A 26260-nucleotide genomic window follows, 5' to 3' on the forward strand; every position below is an offset into this window, starting at 1 on the left:
CTGGTTCAGTATGGAATCAGTTGGAAAATTAAATTACTCACCCCCTTAATGTCAGCTCCCATATATTTCTTTCTCCTCCTGCCTCAGAGTACAGTTCAGTTCTTTAAGAGACATGCCTCTGAATGAAGCTAGCGTAGAATTCAAACATTCAAGAGAGAAACCTGTCAGTTTCAGACCTCGAAGGAGAGCTTCCCTGTAAGATCAAGGATTTTGACCTCTGGGGTCTCTCCATCTCACCTTCATCCCTTTCTTTTAATTCTCTGTTTAAAAATAATAATAAAAAATGCTTTTCGGAGGAGGCAGAGCAGTGAGTCCGCTGGTTCCACGTCTGCTATAAGAAGCAGATTTTTGCACAGGGATAAGGTTACCGCTGGCAGCCCAAAACTCCAGCGGTGTGGCGGTTCAGACGCTGGGCTCCTCCCCTCCCCCGCCGACCAGGAGAGGCTCACAGACGGGTGCAAGTAGACAAGTAGCTGTTTTTATTGAATACAGAAGCTCCTTGAAAACTCTGTGGACTCTGGGGCTCTCCTGCAATTCCTTTCATTCCCAAAGTGCTGGAGCCAAGCACGCGTCCCCCGTAACTCCCTCCCATTTCTTCTCCGGGATTTGGGTAGGAGAGGAGGGAAGAAAGGGGAGTGAGGAGATGGAGGGTGGTTGGTGGGCTGGGCTTGCGGGGAGACCTGATTCTCCGGCAAAGGAAAGGGGGGCGGGCTCGGGGCCGCCCGCGAGGCGTGTGATTGGGTCTGACCTTCCGCGGGCTTGTCAGTTTCGCCCCGGGTAAGGGGGGCGCGGGAGGGGAGTGGGCGGGGGAGGGGGCTGCCCGGAACCTCTCGTCCGGCCCACTGACGGCATGAAGCCTTTAGGGGCACGCAGTCCTCTCAGATTTTTGGTTGAAGCCCCTCATCTGCCGTCAGTCTGAAGGCAGGGCCCCGCAGAGGACAGATCGGAGGGTCCCTACCGGCGGGGCCAACCGAGAGGGAGAGAAGGGGGCGAGAGACAGGAAGGAAGCAAACCATCAAATTTAAGAAAAAGCCCTTTGACTTTTTCCCCCTCTCCCTCCCCAATGGCTGTGTAGCAAACATCCCCGACGATACCTTGGAAGGGACGAAGTAGGTCTGCAATCGCGATTTCGTGGGTTGAGTTCACAGTTGTGAGTGCGGGGCTCGGAGATGGAGCGGTGGTCCTCTAGGTGGAAAACGAAACGGTGGCTCTGGGATTTCACCATAACAACTCTCGCACTGACTTTCCTCTTCCAGGCTAGAGAGGTCAGAGGAGGTAAGAAAAAATGGTTTGGGGGAGGTGGGAGATTGCTGTCGGTCTTTCTCATTCTGTGCCCCTCCCCCCTTCCTTCTTCCAACCCCTCCCCCGCAAACAATTCTCTCAAATAAAATCCAGATTGTAGCTGCCACCAGGTTGGAAGTGAAGACTGGTGAGAGAGATGGATGTAGGCGGGACAGTAATGGGAGAAGAGGTAGCAGGAAAAAAGATCTGTCAGGCACAGAGCCTGCTGAAATGCCCTTCACCACCTTCCAGGGGCTTTGAAAAGAGGAAAAATATTACCTTGAACACAGAGGCAGTTGTACAAAGCTTTTGTTTGAGGAAAGGTCCTTAGACTACCTTTGAACACGTCTGGTTTCTTCAGATTCTAACTAATGAAAGTCCTTTTTTAAAGGTGAGCTGAGGAGAGAATATAGAGAAAGGGCATACAATGAACCTTGATAAAGTTCTTTGTCTGGAACAAAGTGAGAAACGAGCTGTTTTAAGGATTTGAGAGAGACCAGGGGGAAAGAGTCTTTAAGACTGAGAATACTGTCTGTGTGTGTGTGTGTGTCATTTTGAGGAGATAGTAAGAGGGAAAAAATGGCAGATTAAAAGAAATGGATGGAGATAGGAAGAACACTCTTCCCGGAATTTTGCACCTTCCTCCCCTCGGTGACCCCCCACCCTCAACTTCATCTTGCAGGTTGGACGTGCAGTTCTCTTGGAGAATGATGAAACTCGCCAAGCAAATGGGGTGGGGGCGGAGGAATAGGGATTGGAGGGAAGGGGAGGGGGCGTGGGGTGGGATGGGAGGAGAGAGGTAAGGAAAAGTTCCTACGTGGCACCACCAAATATTCAATGACCAGACCTGCTGGGAAGACTGCAGCTCTGTCAGTACCCGAGGAGGGAGAGCGACTTCACTCCTCCCCTCCGCCTCCTCCCTCCCCTTCCCCCGCCCTTTCCAGCAAAGGCATCTGGCTGGAGCGGTCCGTTAGGTGCTGTAGACACGGCTGGCGGGAGGACGGACTCCTTTGGAGTTAAGGGAGCCCAAACAGCTTATAGTAGAAAAGCAAGCTTTGCCGGGGTGCGCAGAGAAGTAGGGGTAAGAAGGAGGGCGGCGATGATTGGCTGAGGGAGAAACAAATTGTCAACCCCAAAAGCTCAGGCTTTAGCAGAAACCTGAGTCTGACCCTGGTGGGTGCCAAGATCTGAGTTCTTTGTGGGAGTTAGCGCTCCCGGAGGCCGAACTCTGCGAAGCCAGGTCTGTATTTCTTCCCCACACTTTGTGATTGTTCGCCTTCCTGAGGAGCAGGCAGGGATGGGTTATTCCTCTGTGACTTTTCCTGGCGAATAGTACAGAGACTCATTAGGACTGTCTTTGAATTTTTGAAAAAGTCATGCTGATTACGTGGATTCATTCATTTGTACATTTTAAAAGATAAATAGTAGAGTCTTGGAAGTGAAATCTATCAAAAGTTTGCACTTTACCTTTGGTACCTGGTCACCAGCGGGATTGGTCGATTCTGTCCTCAGGTCTGCCCTCTGCTGGTTTTCTTTATTATTTGGAATTAAAGCAACTGCCTCAGGATATAAGGCCTCCTAAAATCCTTCTAAGTACAATGATCCTGAAAAAGGACACTTGATTAAGGAAGAACAGGTATATTGTTTCCTTTTGAACTTTTCGAGCTATTTCTTTTGTCCAAACTTGGAACAAGTATCATAATGGCAGCTTTTTGTTTTTAGTATGGAAACTAAGACTTTCTTCAGTGAAGACAGATGCATTGTAAACTCGACAGACTTATCATAGATATTCAGGGATTATTTCATTGAAGATGTTTCAGTTCCGCACTGGGGCTTCTTTAAAGCTCTTAGGAGATCGAAAGGTCAAATTTCTACACTTATGATGCATAATTTTCTCATTTAAATCTAACTGCATACCTAAAACTCTTCTAAACAAAACATCTTAGTACCACATCAAATAACTGGTGGAAAAAGAAACTTCTCTATGAATACAAAACCATCTAAAGTGAGAAATAGCAAACTTTAAGGATCATGTGTAGTTTCTGTTTGTTATTTTTGATGAAATATCTTGCAAGTTATATGGTTATTTGGATCTTCACATTGTTTAAGATTTGCTGTTCGTTTCACCAAATTGCTAGGTGCTTATTCTTTAGAAGGAAACCATATTTACTTAAACCTACTCTTGTAGGCATTCTTACCACCTAATGAAATTCAACAAGGAAATACTATATTAATGCTTAAAAAGGAAACACTAGCCTGAATCATCACACAAAGGAAAAATAAACTCAGTGTCCAGTTCTCATGCTAGCCTTTGTATTTGCAACTGATGTAACAATGAGTTAGTTTCTAAATAAGGTATTGTATACCAGAATTGTACTATATATTTATATAATTTGATTTCTCTGAGATGCAGTGGTATGCTCTGATTGTTAAACTGAAAGATAATTTAAAGATAACTTTTATCTAAAATTTGTATTTCTTGGATTAAAAAATGCTTAAGCCTAAAAAGTTCTGGGTTCATAATAAATTGGATTCTAAAAATATTTAGTTAGGATCCTGAAGCATCTTACAGAGAAAACCTTACAAAGAAAATTTCCTGGAGTGAATGAAAAGAAAGTCAGTGAATTAACACAGTCATATTATTTTACTTTGCAAATCCAAACTCTGTAATTTAGTAATCTTTAAATTACTTTAAAAATTGTTGGTATTTATTATGGTTTAGTAAGAAGAAAAGAATAAGCATTATTTTTTATATTTATGTGCATTAACTTCAGGATCATATTTCATATACTTGTTTATGGTTAATATAAATGGTTTATCTCATGAATTTATAGATTTCATATTCAATTAGTTCAGTACTTATTAAGATAGAAGCTGAAATTTACCTGGAATTTATAGTGACTATAACTTATGACTGTGTTCAGATTGATGGTTTTATGATAGATGGTTTTAGCAGTTTTTAAAGGAGTTAAGCTAAATTGAGTAAAAAGAAAATACAATATCTGATTGAATCATTTTGTTACTAATTAAAATGGTATTCTATCTTTGGTGGTTGAGCCAATACTGTGCCTTGCAAAACGTTGATTAATTTTATGAAGAATTTTCGAAGCTTGTCAAGAGTTGGTAGTGATTCCTGCTGAAGTGTTTTGAGTGCCTGGGATCAGCAGGTGAAATGGTGCTGGCTTCCAGAGTATGTGCTAATCCAACTTTGGGAAGAGATCAAGCTTGTCCCTTAGGTTACTCAATCAGAAATCAGTTAAAAGATCAGATATGCTTCTGATAGCAAATGAAGTATCTTCTATGATTATTAATATTGTGTTTCCATTTGTTTTTTAAAGCAAAATCAACAAAGTCTGTAATAAACACTAAAGAAAATTAGGTAGCTCATGAGAAACATCTTTCTGAATCTTTTATACAGATAACCTTAGTTTAGGTGGCACATATATGTTCAGTTAATTACAGACACCTTCACAAAACTGTCTATTAGTTTTAAAATTAAGTATATTAATATTTTAATGTGACAATTGACTTTATAATTAATACTTTGCTAGAATCTACTTTATAGAAATAATTCTGTAAGAGGTATACACAGAGTTTTAAATAAAATTATGCTTATGATTTATATAATTAAATTTTAGCTTCTATGTTTGCTTTGATTTGTGACTAAAATTGAAGGGGCACATTATTCAAGTTATCACTAAAATATAGCAAGGCAAACATGGCCCCCTTTTCAAATTTGTGGGTAGGATTTCTGACAAAAAATAATTAGTTGCCTTTCTATTCTTAAATTTTGTTCCTTTTCTGAGACAAATTTCTCTTCACTCTGGTTAACTTATTTAGGCACTACCTATGTAGTGATAATGAATGGATTCGAATCGAGTTTCAGTGAAAGTGTGTAATAAAAAGCTGAATTTTTCGAAAGAAGAAAAGGTGTTTAGATTCTTTTAAAGAGAATGATAGAGATAGAAATTCTTATAAAAATGGCAACTTCATACTACCTTCTCACTATACTAATGAGGAAACTAAGGCACAGAAAAATTCTTAACTGAATCTTGTCTCTCAAAAAAATATAATCATATAATAGTCAAGATTTTCCATAAATGAGTAGGGTGAAATCTGCAATAATAATAAAGTATCTTTAAATAATAGTAGTCTGAGACTTAATGGAATAAACAATTATTACTTAATTTGTGTGTATTTATGAAATATAGAATGACCATATATTGCTTAAATATATGTGCTGGAGTTTAGTTAGTGAGGATCGATTAAGTGAAAATGATGAATCAAAGAAACACAGATTATAGAAAGCATTTAAAAATTCCTCAATGTTCTAAATTTAGATATAGGTAATTTTTGATAATCTGTATTGTTAATACACCTAATTATGTGATTCTATAAGATCTGTATCAAATTAAAAAGTGCAACAGTTTATAAAATATTTTTGTATACATTTGTTGCTGGTTTATGAACATAGTTTTTTTCCCTCTCTAAAGTTCCTAATAGAGGACCCAGTACAACTTTGAATTTTCAGGAAGCTAAGAAAGGTATATATTTATTTCAAATAAGACAAATAATGTCAAATTTCTCTTTTCGTGTTGATTTTATATTGATTGGGTGATATATATAATATCTAATTGTATGTTTTTTATTAATAAGTCAGATAATGATTTATTTTTATTTGATATGGGTTATTTGTTTAACAGATAACCTTTTTTCCAAAGAAGCAGTCAGCTTTGGGAAAAAAATAACAGATGCGCTTAGTAGTGCAAGTTCTAATTCAAGTTTTTCCTTTTGGATTGTCAAAGTGTCTAAAAGTACATAACCACATTTTACTTTGGGAATAAATGGATAGTTAATTTATAGAGAAATACTTCCTCTTCAGGTACTACCATGATATGCAGTGCTGGCAATGGCTAAGATAGAGTTAGTATTTCAACCATGAAGTTTTTTCCTCTCTTTTGGGAAATTCAGTACATGTCCTTAAGGTCCTGAAGAAGATACTATAAGTTCTACTGATGACTAACTCTGTTTTATATGAATACAGGGTTTTATATATATTGACCCAGCCCTATCATTTAATATAATTTTTAGTGATGATGTTTAGGTATTTAAAAGCCAGAATCATATTATATCCTAAATGCACTTTTCTTTCCTGTCCACCTTTGGAGAAAGCGCAGTTGGTTTGTGACATTAGGAATTCAAGGCAACTGCAGAGTTGGAGCTGAGGGCTGAGCTGCGTTTCTGCTTTTACTCCTCGACTTCCCTCATATAATACTGGGGAAATGTGACCTGAGCTGGGAGTGGTGAGAGGAAATCAAACTTTTTTTTTTTTTTTTAGCATTGAAGTTTTGTCCCTTAACAAAGAAGAAAGAGGTACACACAGGTGCTATAAAAAGTTACACTGCTCCTTAAACTTTCTCCCTGAAGAGTCTATTTTAAATGCAGTTTTCAATGTATACTAAAACTACGCTATAATGAATTTCCTAAATTTGGACTTTTTTCTACTGATTTCTCTTGCAATTAAATTCACAACCTAAAGGGTTTTGCTTTTCTTTTTTTTTTAAACTACCTTCTATATTCTAACGCATCTATTTACTTCTCCTTTCAAAACCCTAATATGATTTTATTTTTATAGATAATTGTGTTTTTTTTTTTTTTTTTGCTTTCAGTGTGTCAGAACTCAACATGAATAATACTCTTGGATAGAGAAGATGAAACAATTTTAAAGTGATTTAGTGAGCAGTATCTATTTATCAGTTGCAGTCTTTGGCCTACTACTGACTTGGCTAGTGGTTCTTTAGACATTGGCTGATCACCAGACCTACTGTTATCTGGTAAAATAAACTCTTTGCTTGCTGCGCATGGAATTAGAGACAGTGCTATTAATTTAGTAGAAAGAACTCAGAGAAAAGAAAGGTTATCGTATTTCAGAGTAAGAGACCAGTTTAAATACGACTTGACAATTGAGAACTAAAACAAACCTGTGTAAAAGTGCTTCAGCACAATCAACTTTTGCAATCCCTCAAACCTTCTTTTTTTTTTTTTCTCCTTAAAAAGCATTTCTTTCTTATTTTAACCAAATTTAATTGTTCTTGAATGGCCCTGTACTGTACAGGCCAATGAAGGTCCCTATTCACAGAACTTGACCGTATAGGATGTCAGTGGAAGCGTCCTTCCTCTGTCTGACTGGCAAACTCACATCCGGGCTTATAGGAGCAAACCTTAGACTGTAGGAGGCAGTTGGTTTTCCTTTCTCACTCAGACTTTAACAAACAATTTCCCGAAAGGATCACTACTACGAAATAGCAGTAGTTGCAGTTCCTGACCGAACTAACAAGAAGCTCTAGCGCATTTTCCTACTTTGTGCTCTTAGGTACCACTGCGGAGAGTCATAAGTATTAGTGGTGCGTGCTAAGTCACTTCAGTTGTGTCTGACTCTTTGCGACCCTAAGGACTGTAGCCCACCATACTCCTTTGTCCATGGGATTCTCCAGGCAAGAGTATTAGGGTGGTTTTTGCTGTACCCTCCTCCAGGGATCTTCCTGACTCAGGCATTGAACGCAGGTCTCATGTCTCCTGCACTGGCAAGCAGATTCTTGACCACTAGTGCCACCTGTGGTATTTGCTCTTAACTCTCTTTTCAGATTAACTGTGAAGTACAGCCTTCTACTTGCTGTCACTCTTTGAATGCTATTGAACCTTCAAAATACTTCACTGGTTTTGAAGACAAACGTATTGTACAGACGGCCTAGCATGATGTAGGGTGCCCTTCTGTATGTCTCAGACTCAGGTTTCCCACTCCAACACCATGCACCCTGCACACTAGGCATGTTCAACTTCTTGACCGTCTTTTCCCCTGTCCTGGAATGCATTATTCTTTTCTGCCTGGAATGTATTTTTCCTTCTCATCCATCCAGCAGATACTTTCTCATACTTCAAGATTTAACTCAAGCTACATACTCCAGACAGATACAGTAACAAGCTCTAACACTGAGTGCATATGTCTCCTTGTAAGCATTTTTGTATAGAATCTCATTCATTCTGACAGTTGTCTTAGAAGTAAGCTAATACTACCATCTCTATTTTACCCATAAAGAAACTGAAAAACAGATATGTTAATTGTTTTACTTAAGACCATACAGCTACTGTGTGATAGACCCAGGATTTGAACCCGACAGTCTTGCTCCAGAGCTCTTGCTTTTGACCATTTGCCCATGTTTACTTTATTGTGTATTCTTTTTATATATAAATAGTTTTTTAAAATAATTTTTTAAATTTCTTTTTTGGTTGACCTGGCTCTTCATTGCTGTACACAGGCTTTTTCTCCTTGAGGTGAGTGGGGGCTACTCTTCGGGGCTACTCTTCATTTCTGTGCCCTGGCTTCTCACTGCAGTGGCTTCTCTTGTTACAGAACACAGGCTCTAGGCACATGGGCTTCAGTAGTTGCAGCATGAAGGCTCAGTAGTTGTGACTCACAGGGTCTAGAGCACAGGCTCAGTAGTTGTGGCACACAAGCTTAGCTGCTCTGTGGCATATGGAATCTTTCCTGGACCAGGGATCAAATAAATCTTTGTCACCTGCACTGGTAGGCAGAATCTTATCTACTGCACCACCAGGAAAGTCCTATTGTATATTCTTAATGCTTTTGTACAGCCTCCCTGACTTTGCTTATGATTATGGTGCCTTGGGGCCTAGCAATAATGCACAAATCATGCAGCTGTAACCATTGTAAATATCATGTAAATCATGCAAATAACTTAAATGCTACCAAGGAAAAATATAAAGAGATTTTGGTGAAAGATGATGTCATAATTCAGGTGACTCTTCAGCTTGCACTAAATTTCAGTGGTGAAGGAATTGTCACTCTTCCCATTTTAGGGACAAATCTATGCCTTATTGATGGCAGAGAACCAAAGGCGAGTAGATGGAAGCTAGCATGTGTTACTTTATTCCTTTGACTGAGGGGAAATTGACAGCTTTGTCTGTTGGTGTTCAAGGTTCAACTTGGGGTTGGCCTGGTTTCATTAAGGAACAGGGACACTTACAAATTGCTGCCTGTTCTAATCAGGATCTATTACAAGGAACAACAGTTCTATTCCACTTTGGGGGATTGATGTATGGGAGGAAGCTTATTACCTTCAGTATAAAGTGTCAGATGTGATTATCTAAAAGCTGTTTGAATGTAATCAGCTGCAAGAATGTAACTGAAAGATACGTGGTCTGCAAAAAAAAAAAAAAAAAAGACAGTATAATTATTTTAAAAGTTCTTCATTTATATATTAGCCTTCCTCTAGGAGTTGCTGGAGGGTAAAGACTGTGATTTAGTTTATTTATTTCCCTAGCGTCCGCCAAGGTGCCAGAATGCATACAGGATATGATATAGTCACCATTTAGATGACTAATTATCTTCTTGTTTTGCTCATCAGACTGGAACAAGGTTAAAATCTGGTTAACTTGGAGTGGTGTAAAGTGACCTCCTCATGTCATGTTATTACCAGTGATTAGAGTCCCCCTCCCTCTTTTTCTTTACTCACTCTGTGAAAGTGAATGAATTGCTACTTTTTTCCAGCTTTCCTCATTTGGAAAATAGTTTTGCACATTCTCTCCAAAGATATTTTTATATATTTGAAGCTTTCAGTTGACCATACTATCTCTAAAACTGGAGTTGGCTTTAACATAGTAAGATGACTGATAAAATGCCATATGAAGTCACATTTTTGCTTTGACAGCAACATAAATCATCATTTCACTTGCTTATTGGTAAACAGGAAAGTTTCATTCAAGTTTTATTTCAATTTGTAAAAGTAATAATTGAGAAAATCCTGTCGTATATAATTTTTCAAACCTTTTTCAGTTTTGTATGATATTAAGGGTTGTCTGATTTTGCTTAATGACTATTAGGAAAAGTAGCCTATCTATATTTATTGTATTATGATTATTTTAGTAAGCTAGCTTTTCAAGTTAGAAAGCAAACTGCATGTTGCATATACAATTATGTTATTATGAAGTACCATCTTAAAGAAGGAGTACTTGAAATTTCAAGTGCTTAATAGGATTAATAGTCTACAGTGGTAGGATTGTTTTGGATAAAAATATATTTTTAATATTCTATTCCTATCTGTTGTATATTTTAGTTCCACTAAAATCATCAGGATGGGTATCTTTATCTGCTTTATTTAGTGTACCCTAAGCATGTAGATTGGAACCTATCACATAGTAAACATTTGGAAAATTTTTGTTGAATAAGGTAAAGATGTTGGTTGCAGCTCAGATGAATTGCTTTTCAATAACCTAATTGATAACCTGAGATAGGATATAAATTATGTAAATCAGCTGTTGTCAGTGTCTGTGGAATATACTAAAGAGATTTTTGCTGATACTGTTATGATTTCTTGAAATGGCTGTCTCTGTTTTGCCTCCAAGCAAACTATGGTCTTTGAATACTCTCCCAATCTGCTTACCATTATTTTTTTACACAGAATTTAGTTATTATCTCCTCTAGGAATACCTCTTCTTAACCATGAGGACTAGGATAATTGACCTTATCATAGAATGGCAACTAGCACTATATCTGGACTATAATAGGTAGCCAGTAAACATTCATTGAGTGAATTAATGAGATCATAATTAAGACATTTTTATTAAAGTCAAGAGGACAGGAGTACTCAATTATGGCTTGATATCACAATCATTTCCAGTCCCATCTCTATGATATTGATTGAGTGGATTTTGTACAGAATCCAAGCATAGCTGCTTTATAAGACTCTACATATAATTTTGATGCACAAGCAAGGATTCATGAACCTTCTGAAATAGGAAATAAATGTATATAAAAATGAGGATGTGCCTAGTTTGTATAACAGATTTGCAATGTGCAAATCTTCTGATACATTCTTTATTTTCAAACAGAAGTGGTTCTGCATAAAATAATATAAATAGATCAACTGATCACGATATTGATAATGCTTTTTAAAGAAAATCCTCCTCTTCATAGCATGTAACAAACTAAATGCAAATAAATATTTCTCTTCTCAACTTAAAGTCAAATTATTATAATGAAAATATAATTTTAGTTTTATAATAAGTATATTTTAATAGCTTTGGGCTTCCTTGGTGGCTCAGCTAGTATCTGCTTGCAATGCAGGAGACCCAAGTTCTATCCTTGGGTCTTGGGAAGATCCCCTGGAAAAGGGAATGGCAATCCACTCCATTATTCTTGCCTGGAGAATTCCACTGGACAGAGGAGCCTGCAAGCTACAGTCCATGGTGTCACAAAGAGTTGGACATGACTGAGTGATTTTCACTTTCAATAGATTTGACCACTTATAAATCAGACTTTATTTTCTTGGGCTCCAAAATCACTGCAGATGGTGACAGCAGCCATGAAATTAAATGACGCTGACGAATCTGGACAGCATATTAAAAAGAAGAGACATCACTTTGCCCACAAAGCTCCCTATAGTCAAAGCTATGGTTTTCCCAGTAGTCACATACGGATGTGAGAGTTGGACCATAAGAAAGGCTGAACACTGAAGAATTGATGCTTTTGAACTGTAGTATTGGAGAAGACTCTTGAGTGTCCCTTGGACTGCAAGGAGATCCAACCAGTCCATCCTAAAGGAACTTAGTCGTGAATATTCATTGGAAGGACTGATGCTGAAGCTGAAACTCCAATACTTTGGCCACCTGATGTGAAGAGCCAACTCATTGGAAAAGACCTTGATGCTGGGAAAGATTGAAGACAGGAGGAGAAGGGGACAACAGAGAATGAGATGGTTGGACGGCATCACCAACTCAGTGGACCCGAGTTTGAGCAAACTCCGGGAGATAGTGAATGACAAGGAAGTCTGAATGACAGGGAAGTCTAGCATGCTGCAGTCCATGGGATTGCAAAGAGTCAGACATAACTAGAGACTGAACAACAACAAAATTAAAAATGCCATACTTTTCAAATATTACACTTTCAACTGGTGTTTCTTCTTCTGTTACCATTCTCAAAGTTGTGACTTTATTTCTGCTTTGAATTTTCAGTATATAATGCTTTTTATGATATGAGAAAGTTCAGGATTAAAGTTGTTTAATAACTGAGAAAATTAAATGATCCCCTTCTTTGTGCAGTCACTGTGTTAGGTGTCAGGACTACAAAGATGGTAATTCAGGCTCCATTCTCATGGAGTATGTGTGTTACCAGGAGAGTGCTAGAGTGGAGGGTGTGGGCATCAACCATGTAACACAAGACCATAAAGGTATACTTTCCTGCATAGAATGGAGTGATATGACTAATTTAAAGATATAGAGAGGCTGCCAAGTTGACATGGTCAGCGCATACTCTCATATCTGTACATGACTGCTGCTGCTGCTGCTAAGTCGCTTCAGTCGTGTCCGACTCTGTGCAACCCCATAGACGGCAGCCCACCAGGCTCCAGTGTCTCTGGGATTCTCCAGGCAAGAGTACTGGAGTGGGTTGCCATTTCCTTCTCCAATGCATGAAAGTGAAAAGTGGAAGTAAAGTCGCTCAGTCATGTCTGACTCTGAGCGACCCCATGGACTGCAGCCTACCAGGCTCCTCTGTCCATGGGATTTTCCAGGCAAGAGTACTGGAGTGGGGTGCCATTGCCTTCTCCGTGTACATGACTAGGTGGTTCCAATTGATTGCAACCATTGGATTCTCTGACAAATAACCAGGGAAGTAGAGCAGTGCAGCTTTTTTCTGGGTTATTTAATCCACTGTAAAGTGACCTGACATTCTCAATGATAATTAGTACAGTTGAGTCACAGTTGATATGGAGTTATAGTCATGATGAAGTTGAAAAATGAATGAATAAATAGTCTTCCTATTTTATAAAGGAGTATGATAAACAACCATGTACGCATTTATAAAGTCTGTTATGAGACAAAGTAGCCTAATATTTTTAAACCTTACAAAATGGTTATTCTTGTTATTAACCAAATTATAGCATGTTTTTGAACATAAAGTGTAAATAGTGACTTTTGTTTCTGAAGATTAATATGTTGGACCAAAACCTCTGTTTTATTTTGTTGGGAATAAGTAACTTATTATAAGCATTTTTAACTTATAGTGATTTCTTTCATGGGAAGTTATATCAAATAGAGTTTAAAAAATATATCATTAATTTAGTTATAGTTTAAAATAACATTGATAGTCTGTCAACTCCCAAAGTTTTATTGTTACTACTCTAGACCTTTCCTCTGAATTTCCCTTAAACTTCAGATTCCTAAACTCATTGAACTGCCTATTCAGCTGTTTCCAGTGGCATTTACTAAGTCATCTAAAAATTAGCATGCCTAAAACTGAATTGCAGAACTCCAGTCCTAAAGTCCATTCATCACGGTCTTCCCTGTCTCAGTTAATGGCAATACAATCAATCATGATGTTTGAATTAAAAACGTTGGTGTCATCTTTGACTCCTTTTCTCTTATACTCCACTCTGGTCTGCTATCTTCAGAATAAGTCCATAATATCACAAAGTACTTTATCTCTCAGCCCAAGAAAACAGTATCAACAAAATTTTACATCTAGAAGATTGCAATTGCTCCTTCTCTGCACTCTAATTCTACTCCAGTGCCCCTAGAGTCTGTTAACATAGCAGTCACAGTCTTCTGAAAAATTAGTTAGCTGATGTTCTTTCTCTCTCTTTAACTTTCAGCGGTTTTCCATTTCATTTGCAATTAAATCTAAACTCCTTGAATATCCCACATGACCTATACAAGCTGCCTTCAACATTCCCTCATTGTTACTTCTCTGACCTCAATCTTTTGTATCCCTGTATTTCCTTGGCTGGAGGCATATTTATCTCCTTGCATTTCCTTCAGTATCTTAGGTCTTTCGTCAGCTCCTATTTCATGTTCTTTGCATTTACAAGTCCCTTTGCTTACAATGACACGGCATAAAAATATTAAGGTAGAGGAAGAGCTTATGCCTTTTCCGAATTTACTCAAACCTTATCTTATTGAGGCTTTTCCTGTCTTACATATACTAAAATCCATATCACCGTAACCTTTCTTATATTCATTCACTGATTTATTTTTCTCCTTTATTGTTCAGTCGCCCAGTTGTGCCTGACTCTTTGAGACCCCACGGACTGTGGCATGCCAGGCCTCCCTGTCCCTCACCATCTCCCGAAGTTTGCCCAAGTTCATGTCCATTGTATCAGTGATGCCATCCAGCCATCTCATCCTCTGATGCCCTCCTCTTTTGCCCTCAATCTTTCCCAGCACCAGGAACTTTTCCAGTGAGTTGGCTGTTTGCATCAGATGACCAAAATACTGGAGCTTCAGCTTCAGCATCAGTTCTTCCATTGAGTATTCAGGGTTGATTTCCCTTAAAATTCACAAGTTTGATCTTCTTGCTGTCTGAAAAGAACTTTCAGAAGTCTTGCCCAGCACTACATTTCAAAGGCATCAATTCTTTGGTGTTCTGTCTTCTTTATGATCCAGCTGTCAAAACTGTATGTGACACTGGGAAGAGTATAGTCTTCACGATACAGAGCTTTGTCGGCAGAATAGTGTCTCTGCTTTTCAATACGCTGTCTAGTTTGTCATAGGTTTCCTGCCTAGAAGCAATTGTCTTCAGAGTTCATGGCTGCAGTCACCATCTGCAGTGATATTAGAGCCCAAGAAGAGGAAATCTGTCACGCTGCCACCTTTTCCCCTTCTATTTGCCATGAAGTCATGGGGTCAGATGCCATGATCTTAGTTTTTTTTTTTTAATATTTAGTTTTAAGTCAGCTTTTTCACTTTCCTCCTTCACCCTCATTAAGAGGCTCTTTATTTCCTCTTTGCTTTCTGCCATTAGAGTGGTATCATCTGCATATCTGAGTCTGTTGATGTTTGTTCGGTCTATCTTGATTCTGGCTTGTAATTCATCCAGCCCGGCATGTCTCATGACAAACAGTGTAACAGCACACAACCCTGTTGTACTCCATTCTCAATCTTGAACCAATCAGTTGTTCCATACAGGGTTCTAAGCATTGCTTCTTGACCAACATACAGGTTTCTCAGGGGGAAGATAAGAGGGTCCGGTATTCCCGTCTCTTTAACAGCTTTCCCCAGATTTTTTTTTTTTTTATGATCCACACAGTCAAAGGTTTTAGAGTAGTCAGTGAAACAGAGGCAAATGTTTTTTTCTGGGATTCCCTTTCTTTCTCTGTGATCCAGCAAATGCTCGCAATTTGATCTCTGGTTCCTCTTCCTTTTCTAAACCCAGCTTGGACATCTGGAAATTCTTGGTTTGCATAATTCTGAAGCTTAGCGTGCAAGATTTTAAGCATGACCTTACTAGCATGGGAGATGAGTGCAACTGTCTGATGGTTAGCACATTCATTAGTACTACCCTTCTCGGGAATTGGGACGAGGATTGACCTTTTCCAGTTCTGTGGCCACTACTGGATCTTCCAAATTTGCTGACATATTGAATGCAACACTTTGATGGCATCATCCTTTAGGGTTTTGAATAGCTCTATTGGAATTCCATTTTATCCACTAGCTTTATTAACAGCAGTGCTTCCTAAGACCAACTTGACTTCGCACCCCAGAATGTCTGGCTCTGGGTGACTACACCATTGTAGTAACATGGTTCATTGAGATCCTTTTTGTACAGTTTGGTGTATTCTTTCCATCTCCTCTTGATCTCTTCAATGTCTCCTAGGTCTCTACCATTTCTGTCCTTTATTGTTCCTTGGGCAGAATGTTCACTTGATATTTCCAATTTTCCTGAAGTGATCTTTAGTCTTTCCCCTTCTGTTGTTTTCTTCTAGTTTTATTCACTGTTCATTGAAGAGGTCCTTCTTGTCTCTTTGTGCTTTCCTTTGGAACTCAGCATTTAGTTGGATGTATCTTTCCCTTTCTCTGTTGCTTTTCACTTCTCTTCTTTCTTCAGCCACTTGTGAAGCCTCCTCAGAAAACCACTTTGCCTTCTTTTCTTTTTCTTTGCAATGGTTTTGTTCACTGCCTCCAGTACAATATTACAGACTTCCATCCATAGTTCTTCAGGCACACTGTTAACTAGATCTAATCCCTTGATTATACTCATTACTTCCACGGCATATTCATAGGGGATTTGGTTTAAGTTGTACCTAGTGGTTTTCCTTACTTTCTTTAGTTTAAGCCTGAATTTTTCTATGAGATGCCGATGATCTGAGCCACAGTCAGTTCTAGGTCTTGATTTTACTGACTGTATACAGCTTCTCCTTTTTTGGCTACAAAGAATGTAATCAATTTGATTTTGGTATTGACTGTTTGGTGATGTTCGTGTGTAAAGTCTTCTCTTGTGTTGTCAAAAAAGGATACTCGCTATCACCAATGGATTCTCTTGGCAGAATTCAGTTATCCTTTGCCCTGCTTCATTTTATTTTCCAAGGCCAAACTTGCCTGTTACTCCAGGTATATCTTGATTTCATACTTTTGCATTCTAATCCCCAGTGATGAATAGAACATCATTTTTTGGGTGTGTTAGTTCTAGGAGGTCTAGTTCTTCACAGAACTGATCAACTTCAGCTTCTTCAGCATTGGTGGTAGGGGCATAGGCCTGGATTACAGTGATGTTGAATAATTTTCCTTGGAAACAAACTAAGATCATCTGTCATTTTTGAGGTTGCACCCAAGTACCACATTTTGGACTCTTTGTTGATTATGAGAGCTACTCCCTTTCTTCTATGGAATTCTTGCCCATAGTAGTAGATATTTAATGGTCATCTGAATTAAATTTGCCCATTCTCTATTTTAGTTCACTGATTGCTAAGATGTCAATGTTTATTCTTACCACCTCCTGCTTGACCACGTCCAATTTACCTTGATTCATGGACCTAACATTTCAGGTTTCTATGCAATACTGTTCTTTGCAGCATTGGATTTTACTTTCATCACTAGACACATCCACAACTGAGGGTCACTTCTGCTTTGGCCCAGTCGCTTCATTTTTTCTGGGGCTATTAGTAATTCTCCTCCACTTTTCCCCAGTAGCATATTGGACTTCTTCCAACCTGGGGGACTCATCTTTCAGTGTCATAACTTTTTGTCCTTTTATACAGTTTATGAGGTTCCTACGGCAAGTATGGGATGTTTTTTATTCCATCTTCCAGTGGATCATGTTTTGTCAGAACTCTCTGGTATGACTTGTCCATCTTGGGTGGCCCTACACAGCATGGCTTATTGAGTTTTGCAAGCCCTTTTGCCATGTCAAGGCAGTGATCCATGAAGGGGATTTTCCTCCTTAGTTCTCCTCAAATATTTGTCATTTATAAAAAAAGTAATGACATTTAAATTAAGGGTTGAGATTTTATTTTAAGGCTTTATATAAAATGTAGAATTAGATAACTTTGCAGTACAAATATTATTTGGACAGCTTCTAGGCCATATTTATCCAAATAATTCCCATGTTTTTCATTTCATTTTACCTGTTTAGATATAGTCAATATAGCAATCAAATTCCACTTAGTAGAACATTTTACTTATTGGCTAGATGCTGTGCACACTGATCTAGTTGTCCTGAGAGTTGTAGTTGTGTAGTAATTGTAATGGGGGGTTGTGCTTTGTTTTACTGGTTTAACAGAGCAATGATGCAGGACTTGTAGTTACCTAGAAAGTAGCAGAGAGATGTTTCCCACTGAAGACCTAGAAAGCAATTACAGAGTAGGAATTATCAAAAAAATGTAAATATATGTTGCTATTCAAGTCAAATTTAATTATTGTTCCTGTGTGTGCTAAGTTGCTTCAGTCGTGTCCAACTCTATGTGACCCTGTGGACTTAGCCCACCATGCTCCTCTGTCCCTGGGATTCTTCAGGCAAGAATACTGGAGTGGGATGCTATGCCCTCCTCCAGGGGATCTTCCCAATCCAGGGATCAAAATGGCGTCCCCTTTGTCTCTTGCATTGGCAAACAGGTTCTTTACTACTAGGAAGCCCATTTATTGTTCCTAATCAACATTAGATCTGGGATTCTGTGTTTTATGGATTTCTCTTAACCACTAAATAAGACAGAATTAGAATAAATTGTGACCAGTGGGACATCAATGCAATCAATTTTGATGGGAGTCATATTTTTCCATTAGTTCTACTCAGAATACTTTACTATATATATTTTTCCCTGACCTTTCCAGTTTTGAATTTTACTCTGTAGCTGATTAAAAAAAAAACACACACACACACACAAAACCAAAAAACTAGTATTTTCACGAAATGTAAGAAAAATTTACATTTGATCATTGAGTTCTTATCTTCTGAAATGGGGGTACCAATAGGTTTGTTAGCTGTTTGATTTGAAAAAATTAAATTAATTATAAAATTCCTAAAACTCTAGGCTCCTATTTTATATTGTCTTTGTCTATGTCATCCTCGATTTGATGCTATTCTTTCTTTGAGTATCAAAACTTGTTTTTTCCAAGAAGTATAAGACACTGGTTCTCCAAAACTTGAGTCTTGAGATGTTTGTATTTCATTCATTCTTTTTTTTTCCTGTACAGAAATATATTATGTAATCATAGGCTTAAATGGCAAAACATTTAAGTTTATTATAGAACCCATGTTTCTATAATACAAATATACAAACCTAGGTATGTTTCCCATACCCAGGAATACTTAATGTAAACTACACAACTATAATCTTATATACTTACAATTTACTAATGTATTCAAGCCTTCTGCTTCTCCCATTTGCACTTTTTAAATTTTTTCGGAACACAATGATTCGATTTCATAATATAGACAAAAAGTCTGGTAGTTTAAGCCAAAAAGAATAGTGTAGAGACCTAAAGCATGTATCTGATTTATATTCACTTTATTTTTGCCATGCTATGTCACTTCAGTCATCTCCGACTCTTTGTGACACTCCCCCCACAATCCCGGCCCCATGGACTGTAGCCCGCCAGGTTCCTCTGTCCATGGAGTTCTCCAGGCAAGAATATTGGATTGGGTTGGCATTCCCTCCTCCAAGGAATCTTCCTGATGCAGGGATTGAACCCTCATCTCTTTTTCTCCTGCATTGGCAGGTGAGTTCTTTACCACTAGTGCCACCTGGAAAGCCTACTTGTGCCATATAGGCATTTAAAGATAAACTTTCATACCTTTTTAAATATAGAAGAATCTAGGTTGATATGATTTGTTTTCTAATACTTCATGTTAGTTTATAATACAGGATAGGTATGTGGCATGTGTGGGTTTGAAATAAATGAAGGAATGTCAGAGGTCAGACACTAAAATATTAGTTTTTTAAAATCTTCTAATAACACATTAGGGTTAAATCTAGAGTTATATTAATGTCTATGTGATACAATGACAAAATTATTGAAAAGGAAACAATTTCAATGATATCAGTGCTTTAATGTTAAGTTGTGTTGCAGTGTGGTAATGGGACAATGAACTTGACAGCTTAAGCCTGCTGGGTTTGTATGTCCCTAGAATAACAAAGGAATATGCTGGAGAGATTACTAAGCATTGCATACTATTCATGGATGATATCCAGTGGATCTTTAGAAATTAAAAAAAACCAAAACACTAAAAAGCTAAAAAACAGTTTTAGAGATAAAAAGTGTTCAGTCTTATACTCAACTGTTAAGAGATTTCCCAAGGTAGTCAGAGGAAATGAATAAGAGGAATCAAGTGAGTTATAGACCTGCAGAAACACTGGTGGCACTCGATGAGACTATTGGATGTTCAGAAAGGTTGAATTTTTGACAAAATAGTGTTTTTGGGTATGCTTTTTATAGAGTACTTGGACACTATTCTCCAAGAGTTTAAAATTCCATTTCTCATTTAATTATCAGAATTTGGTTAAGTTGAAGAAACTAAGTCTAAGAAGGGTAAGCAGCTTATCCAAAGTTACACAAATAATAAATATCAAACTTGGGTTGGACGTTGGGGTATCCCAACTGCAGAAATTGTTATTAACTGTTGTCCATTCACTTGTTGTATCTTACATTTTAGATTCTTTATCAGGGTTTTTATGATTTTGAAAAACAACAGGATGTTGGTAATAGTTAAATTATAATGAATAGTCACTTCTCTCTTATTTTTTTCTTTGCCAGTCCTGCCTCCTACTACCACATAAACAAAATAGCTCTTCTGTTGTTTTATTTTTTTTTTAATAGAGCATCAAAGCATTTCATGATTGGGTGGTAGATGGCTGATATCACTTTCTATGTCTTATTTTATTTTTGTTTCCTCTATAAGGATATGCTTCATTTCTGGCCTGTGATGTGAGGTACAAGGTGAGAATAAGTGACTCCCTAGGGTGGGGAAAGCATCTAGCATTCTTTAGTAAGATTACTTCACACCTGTGTTCTTGCCATACCTTAATCAAATGGAATCAGCGAGATTTGTCAAGCTCTTCAAGATGCTGTTAGTAAAGGCCATTTTCAACTCTCTTCTTGTTTCTTCTGAGACTGATGAGAAAGAAACTTCAGCTCTGGGGCAGAATGTGACTGCTCATTTACTCATTCATTTCTTACCCATATTTCTATTTTTTATTTACTATGCATCAAGTACTATGTTATTTATGAATATTACAGTGAACACCCATAGTGATAATATTTGCTGTCAGGGGATTTATGATCTACCGGGAGGCAGATATTAACCAACAAATTACAACTTTAGCAAAAAGAGAGAGAGAAATTAGGTGGCAATCAAGACCACCTAATTAAGGAAATCAAGGCCATAATTTAGACATACGCTGTGACTGAGTTCACACAGCCTAGAGTGAAAATAAATATTTATGCCAAAGAACAAAAGAGTGTGGAGCTATCCAAGGGAACTTGGGATCCTATGAAAGGGTCATATGACCCAGCCTAAGGGTAGATAAGAAACGATTTCCTGAAGAAAATCATGTTTAGGTTGATATCAAAAAGTTGATTAGGTCTAAGTTCACTGCCCAGCTACACATTAGATTCATTTGGGAAACTTTAAAGCATATAAATGCCTGGGCACCCTCCCCACTCCCCACTCCATCATTCTAGATGTTAGTTCTGGAGTTGGACCCATACATCTACATGTTTTAAAACCTCTCTAGGAAATTCTACAGATAGGGTTGAAAAAGAAACAAACAAACAAACTTAACTATCCTTAGTCAATTGATGAAAGATTGAAAAAAGAATCTTTAACAAACAGAGTATAGCAAATTTTAGAAACTTGAGAGATGTTTATTTCAGCCAGAGCATAAAATGTGGGGTTGAGGAAGCAGGTAGGAATTAGTGTAGATGTCTCACTTGGAGTTTGTGGCTGTGCATTTTCATGATGGTGATGTGATTTTTCTCAAAAAGTCCTCAGAAGCCAAGATGCCCCCCGGGAGACTTTGAACACCTAAATTTATTCAGTGCTGATGTCTTGTCAGGACAAGAAGAGTTCCATTTATTTGAACTCTGTGCTGTCTTGTATCTGTGCTGTCATATTTGATATTTCTACTGCTTACTCTTCATTGATGAATCTATTCAAGACTCAGCTTAAAAGGATCACGAAGCAGATATTTTAGCTTTTGAGGACCACCCAGTGTCTATCAGCTACAAAGCTCTATCCTTGTAGTGCAAAAGCAGTTACAGACAATAAATTAATGAATAGCTGCAGCTGTATGTACAATATAAACCTTACTTATGGACACACATTTAAATTTCATGTAATTTTCATGTGTCATAAAATATTAAGTTTCTTTAATTTTCAACCATCTAAAAGCATTCTTCACATACCAGAGAAAAATAGGCAACAAGGAGGTCTTAATACAGAAGCATACTTTTCTGAGTATTATTTCACCTATCAAGTCAGTTCTCACAAAAACTGTTTCAGGTAGATATTTTTATTATTCTAATTTTACAGATGTTGAACCTGAGGTACAAAGCAGCAAAGTAATATGTCCAAATAAAACAGATGCTAAGTGCTGGAGGTGGGATTCAAACCAGCCCGGTGCTCCAACACTGCAGTGCTGCTATGGGCTACTTACTGCTCAAGGGAGTATGTGAAAAAAAAGGGAGGGATTAGAGACTAAACAGTCAAAGCATTTGTATGACCTTAGAACAGTAATCTGAGCAGACACTGGAGGCACCAAGGAGGAAAGAATAAAGACCTGAGATAGTCTAATGGACGAGTGGAGGTGTTAAAGAGATCAACAGAACACAAGAGGTAAGACATACTAGGCCCTCACAGATTTCTGTTTCAAGACAAGAAAGCCCTGTGGGCTTCAGAGGAAGTTGCTTCTATATGTTTCACCTTAGTGTGTTTTATATTATACCATATTTTATATAGTATATGGGTGTTTGTGTGTGTGTATGTATGTATACTTGTTCTCTTCTAGTTTTGGAAAAGGGCAAGCAAGTAAGTAACAGGCAAGTGTATGTGTCCTCTGTTGCTCAGTCATGTCAGATCCTGTGGACTGTAGTCTACCAGGCTTCTCTGTCCATGGGATTCTCCAGGCAAGAATACTGGAGTAGGTTGCAATTTCCTTTTCCAGGGGAATCTTCCCAATCCAGGGATCAAACTCGGGTCTCTTAGATCTCCTGCATTGGCAGGCAGATTTTTTTTTACCACTAGTGCCACCTGGGAAACCCAGTAGGCAAATCAGTTCAGTTCAGTCACTCATTCATGTGTGACTTGTTGCAACTCCATGAACCGTAGCACGCCAGGCCTCTCTGTCCATCCCCAATTCCCAGAGTCCACCCAAACCCTGTCCATTGAGTTGGTGATGCCATCCAACAATCTCATTCTCTGTCGTCCCCTTCTCCTCCTCTGTTGTCCCCTTCTCCTCCTGCACTCAATCATTCCCAGCATCAGGGTCTTTTCCAATGAGTCAGCTCTGCACATCAGGTGGCCAAAGTATTGAAGTTTTAGCTTCAACATCAGTCCTTCCAATGAACACCCAGGACTGATCTCCTTTAGGATGGACTAGCTGGATGTCCTTAAAGTCCAAGGGACTCTCAAGAGTCTTTTCCAACACCACAGTTCAAAAGCATCAATTCTTCATCACTCAGCTTTATTTATAGTCCAACTCTCACATCATACATGACCACTGGAAAAACCATAGCCTTGACTAGATGGACCTTTGTTGGCAATGTCTCTGCTTATGAATATGCTGTCTAGGCTGGTCATAACTTTCCTTACAAGGAGTAAGCGTCTTTTAATTTCATGGCTGCAATCACCATCTGAAGTGATTTTGGAACCCCTAAAAATAAAGTCTGACACTGTTTCCACTGTTTCCCCATCTATTTGCCATGAAGTGATGGGACTGGATGCCATGATCTTAGCTTACTGAATGTTGAGCTTTAAGCCAACTTTTTCGCTCTCCTCTTTTACTTTCATCAAGAGGCTCTTTAGCTCCTCTTCACTTTCTGCCATAAGGGTGGTGTCATCTGCATATCTGAGGTTATTGATATTTCTCCCAGCAATCTTTACTCCAGCTTGTGCTTCCTCCGGATATATAAGTGTAGGCAAATAATTAAAACCAAGTGTAGAAAGTACTACGATAGAGGTACATCTAACCTAACTAGAGAATGCCTTTGGGAAGAGGCTGCACATCAGTTATATACTAATTTTTCCTTAGAATAGGATTCATAAAAGCTCAAAGACTGGAGAAAAAATGTAGTGAATAGTCTGTGAAGTCTGAGTTCAGTATGGGGAGAAATCTGAGTCAGAAAGGCATTAAGGGGGAATGAGATAAAAGGTGGAGATGCAGTAGCCTCAGACTGGAAGAGTAAGGGGTGTGTCCACATTGTTAAGATTTTATATTCAAGGTTTGTGCAAACCACCTGGAAGTTGGTGGGGTTCTCTGAAGCAATTTAAGCACAGTGACTTGCATGGGAATTTTTGGAAGCTCACTCAAGCTGTGCTATGCAGATAGATGAGACAAGTCATTGAAACTGGTTAAATGACTATTGTAGTAATGCACTGGGTCTGCTATCCTATTTTCTCATTTAATAAAGAAAAAAGTGTACACTAAAAAAACAGGAAAAATATTATTGAACGAAGTATCATGCTGATTGGGTACATATGAAATACTAATCATGATCTGTGCCATGAGAATTGGTGAAATAGAAACAATTAAAATATTAGGGACAGTTAAGAATTTCTTTGAACATTGAAATCATAATTTTTTTAGATGTATCAAGTTAAGCTATAATAAACTACTGCTTTTAATCTTTAAACATTTGAAGTTCAGTTAATAAAATGTGGACTCTTTTCTCCCATCTATGCATGTGTATATATATATAAGTCCATAGAACCTATGTTATGAGAATTTGTTAAATGCTATAATTATGGTATAAAATGAGGCAAATAAGTTTCTTAATTCATTATTTAGTTTACTTCAAGGAAACATCTTTAAGACTTGATTAACTGAATTTTTGGAGAAGAAAATGGCAACCCACTCCAGTACTCTTGCCTGAAAATTCCCATAAACAGAGAAGCCTGGTAGGCTACAGTCCATGGGGTCGCAAAGAGTGAGACACGACTGAGAAACTTCACTTTCAACTGAATTTTACATTTTTGTAACTTTATATGACTTTTTAGGAAAAATTATTTGCAATCTTTATTATATATCCCTATTTTTGGAGTGAATTATTATTTCATATCATATGTCTCTACATAGAAGCCTATTTAAGCTTGAAAAATAGAGCCCTTAGATAGAATCCTGTAGAGGGAGGGTGTTTTATCATATTGCTTTCAAAGTAGGAGCTAACAAATGTGACAAAACCTGTGCTGTTGGAAAAGGTCATCCTGTTAAGAGATAGTTTGGAGAAAAGGAGATTTGTGGTCTATTTTATGTATTATTTACTGATGTGCAGGTGAGACTGTGACTGTGAGGCTGCACCCTTTTCTTCAGGAAAGAATTGGAGCCTTCATAGCTGTGTTCATGTCAATCCTGAAGTCTTTACCCTATTGGCATGTACTTTTGCTAATGGCTTTAGTGCAAGAAGATAAGATAAAATAAGCAGATAAGATGCAGTGCTTTTAGAAACAGTTTCCTTCAGAGTAATTTATACCCTGAAGCATGAACTGCATTTAATTTAAATCTAATATAAACCTTAGGAATCAATGGACTGGCTCAAGATGATTTTAATATATTTATGTTTTAAGTTTCTTTTCACAGTATGCTTGTTTATGGGCTATAGCAGCGAGTGGAATGAACCTATGTTTGATTTTGCACAAACACCTTAATTTGTGTTCTGCTTCTAAGTTCCTTCATCTGCATAGTAGGGATAAGAACACATGGCCTGCAAAATTTGTGAGGGTTAATTAACCTAGGAAGAGTTTAATCCAGTTACTGTCCCATGTTAGGTTCTTTGGACATGGAAGCTAATATAGTTATTATTTTCTTATTTTTATGGTAAGAGAAAAGAAGAATGTAAAAATAGTCAGGTATTGTACTGGCCTTAAAAAATGCCCATTTAAAGCAGAACTTAGCCAAAATTGTTATTGGATGTTATTCTTTTAAATATTCCAAGGCTGAATTAAAGAGGACTATATTTGATCCTTCAATATTCTGATTTTCATTGTATTTTTTTTTTTCTTTTTAAAAATTTGGAACAATGTGCACTCTACTGGTTAATGTGTTCTCTACTGGTTCATGTGTTATTTTCATTCAAAAGCTTGATGAAATAGGTGGTCGTTATTATTAAAGCGAAGGACATTTCTTATAACATAAAAGACAAATTATATAAAGCTTCATTCAACATGATTGTACATATAGAAGCTAATATCCCAAAAACTTAATTAACTAAGAAAAGGACCAAATGCACATTTCTCATGCACTCATTCAGTCATCCATTCATACATTCTATAACTGACACTAGTTAATGCTAAAAATGTTAATTGAAATTGTAATTTTCAAAGAGCACCACTGTGTTGCAGGTCACTCTCTACTTTGTGTAGTGTGATAAATCATGGTGATGTTATTAACTGGTTTGCAAGCAGTCCCATTTTCATTTTAAGTCCTCCCCAAACAGTGTACTTATAAAATCCAGTGTATTTGAAATTTGATAACAATTC

The 26260-nt window shown here is 37.8% G+C and overlaps 1 protein-coding gene and 1 pseudogene across 3 annotated transcripts in view; both read left to right on the top strand.

The window, feature by feature from the left end:
* The first annotated feature begins 1169 nt into the window (after positions 1–1169).
* The window catches only part of COL11A1 (collagen type XI alpha 1 chain), a 222876-nt gene continuing 197785 nt past the window's right edge, over positions 1170–26260 (top strand). For all 3 annotated transcript variants that reach the window (XM_068964279.1, XM_068964278.1, XM_068964281.1), the window contains exon 1: positions 1170–1275. In XM_068964279.1, the coding sequence (XP_068820380.1) occupies positions 1170–1275 (106 nt within the window). The remainder of the gene's footprint in view (positions 1276–26260) is intronic.
* Positions 1439–9592, top strand: LOC138073555 (superoxide dismutase [Mn], mitochondrial-like; annotated as a pseudogene).

This window comes from Capricornis sumatraensis, chromosome 2 (assembly GCF_032405125.1).
Source record: "Capricornis sumatraensis isolate serow.1 chromosome 2, serow.2, whole genome shotgun sequence".
Taxonomy (NCBI): domain Eukaryota; kingdom Metazoa; phylum Chordata; class Mammalia; order Artiodactyla; family Bovidae; genus Capricornis; species Capricornis sumatraensis.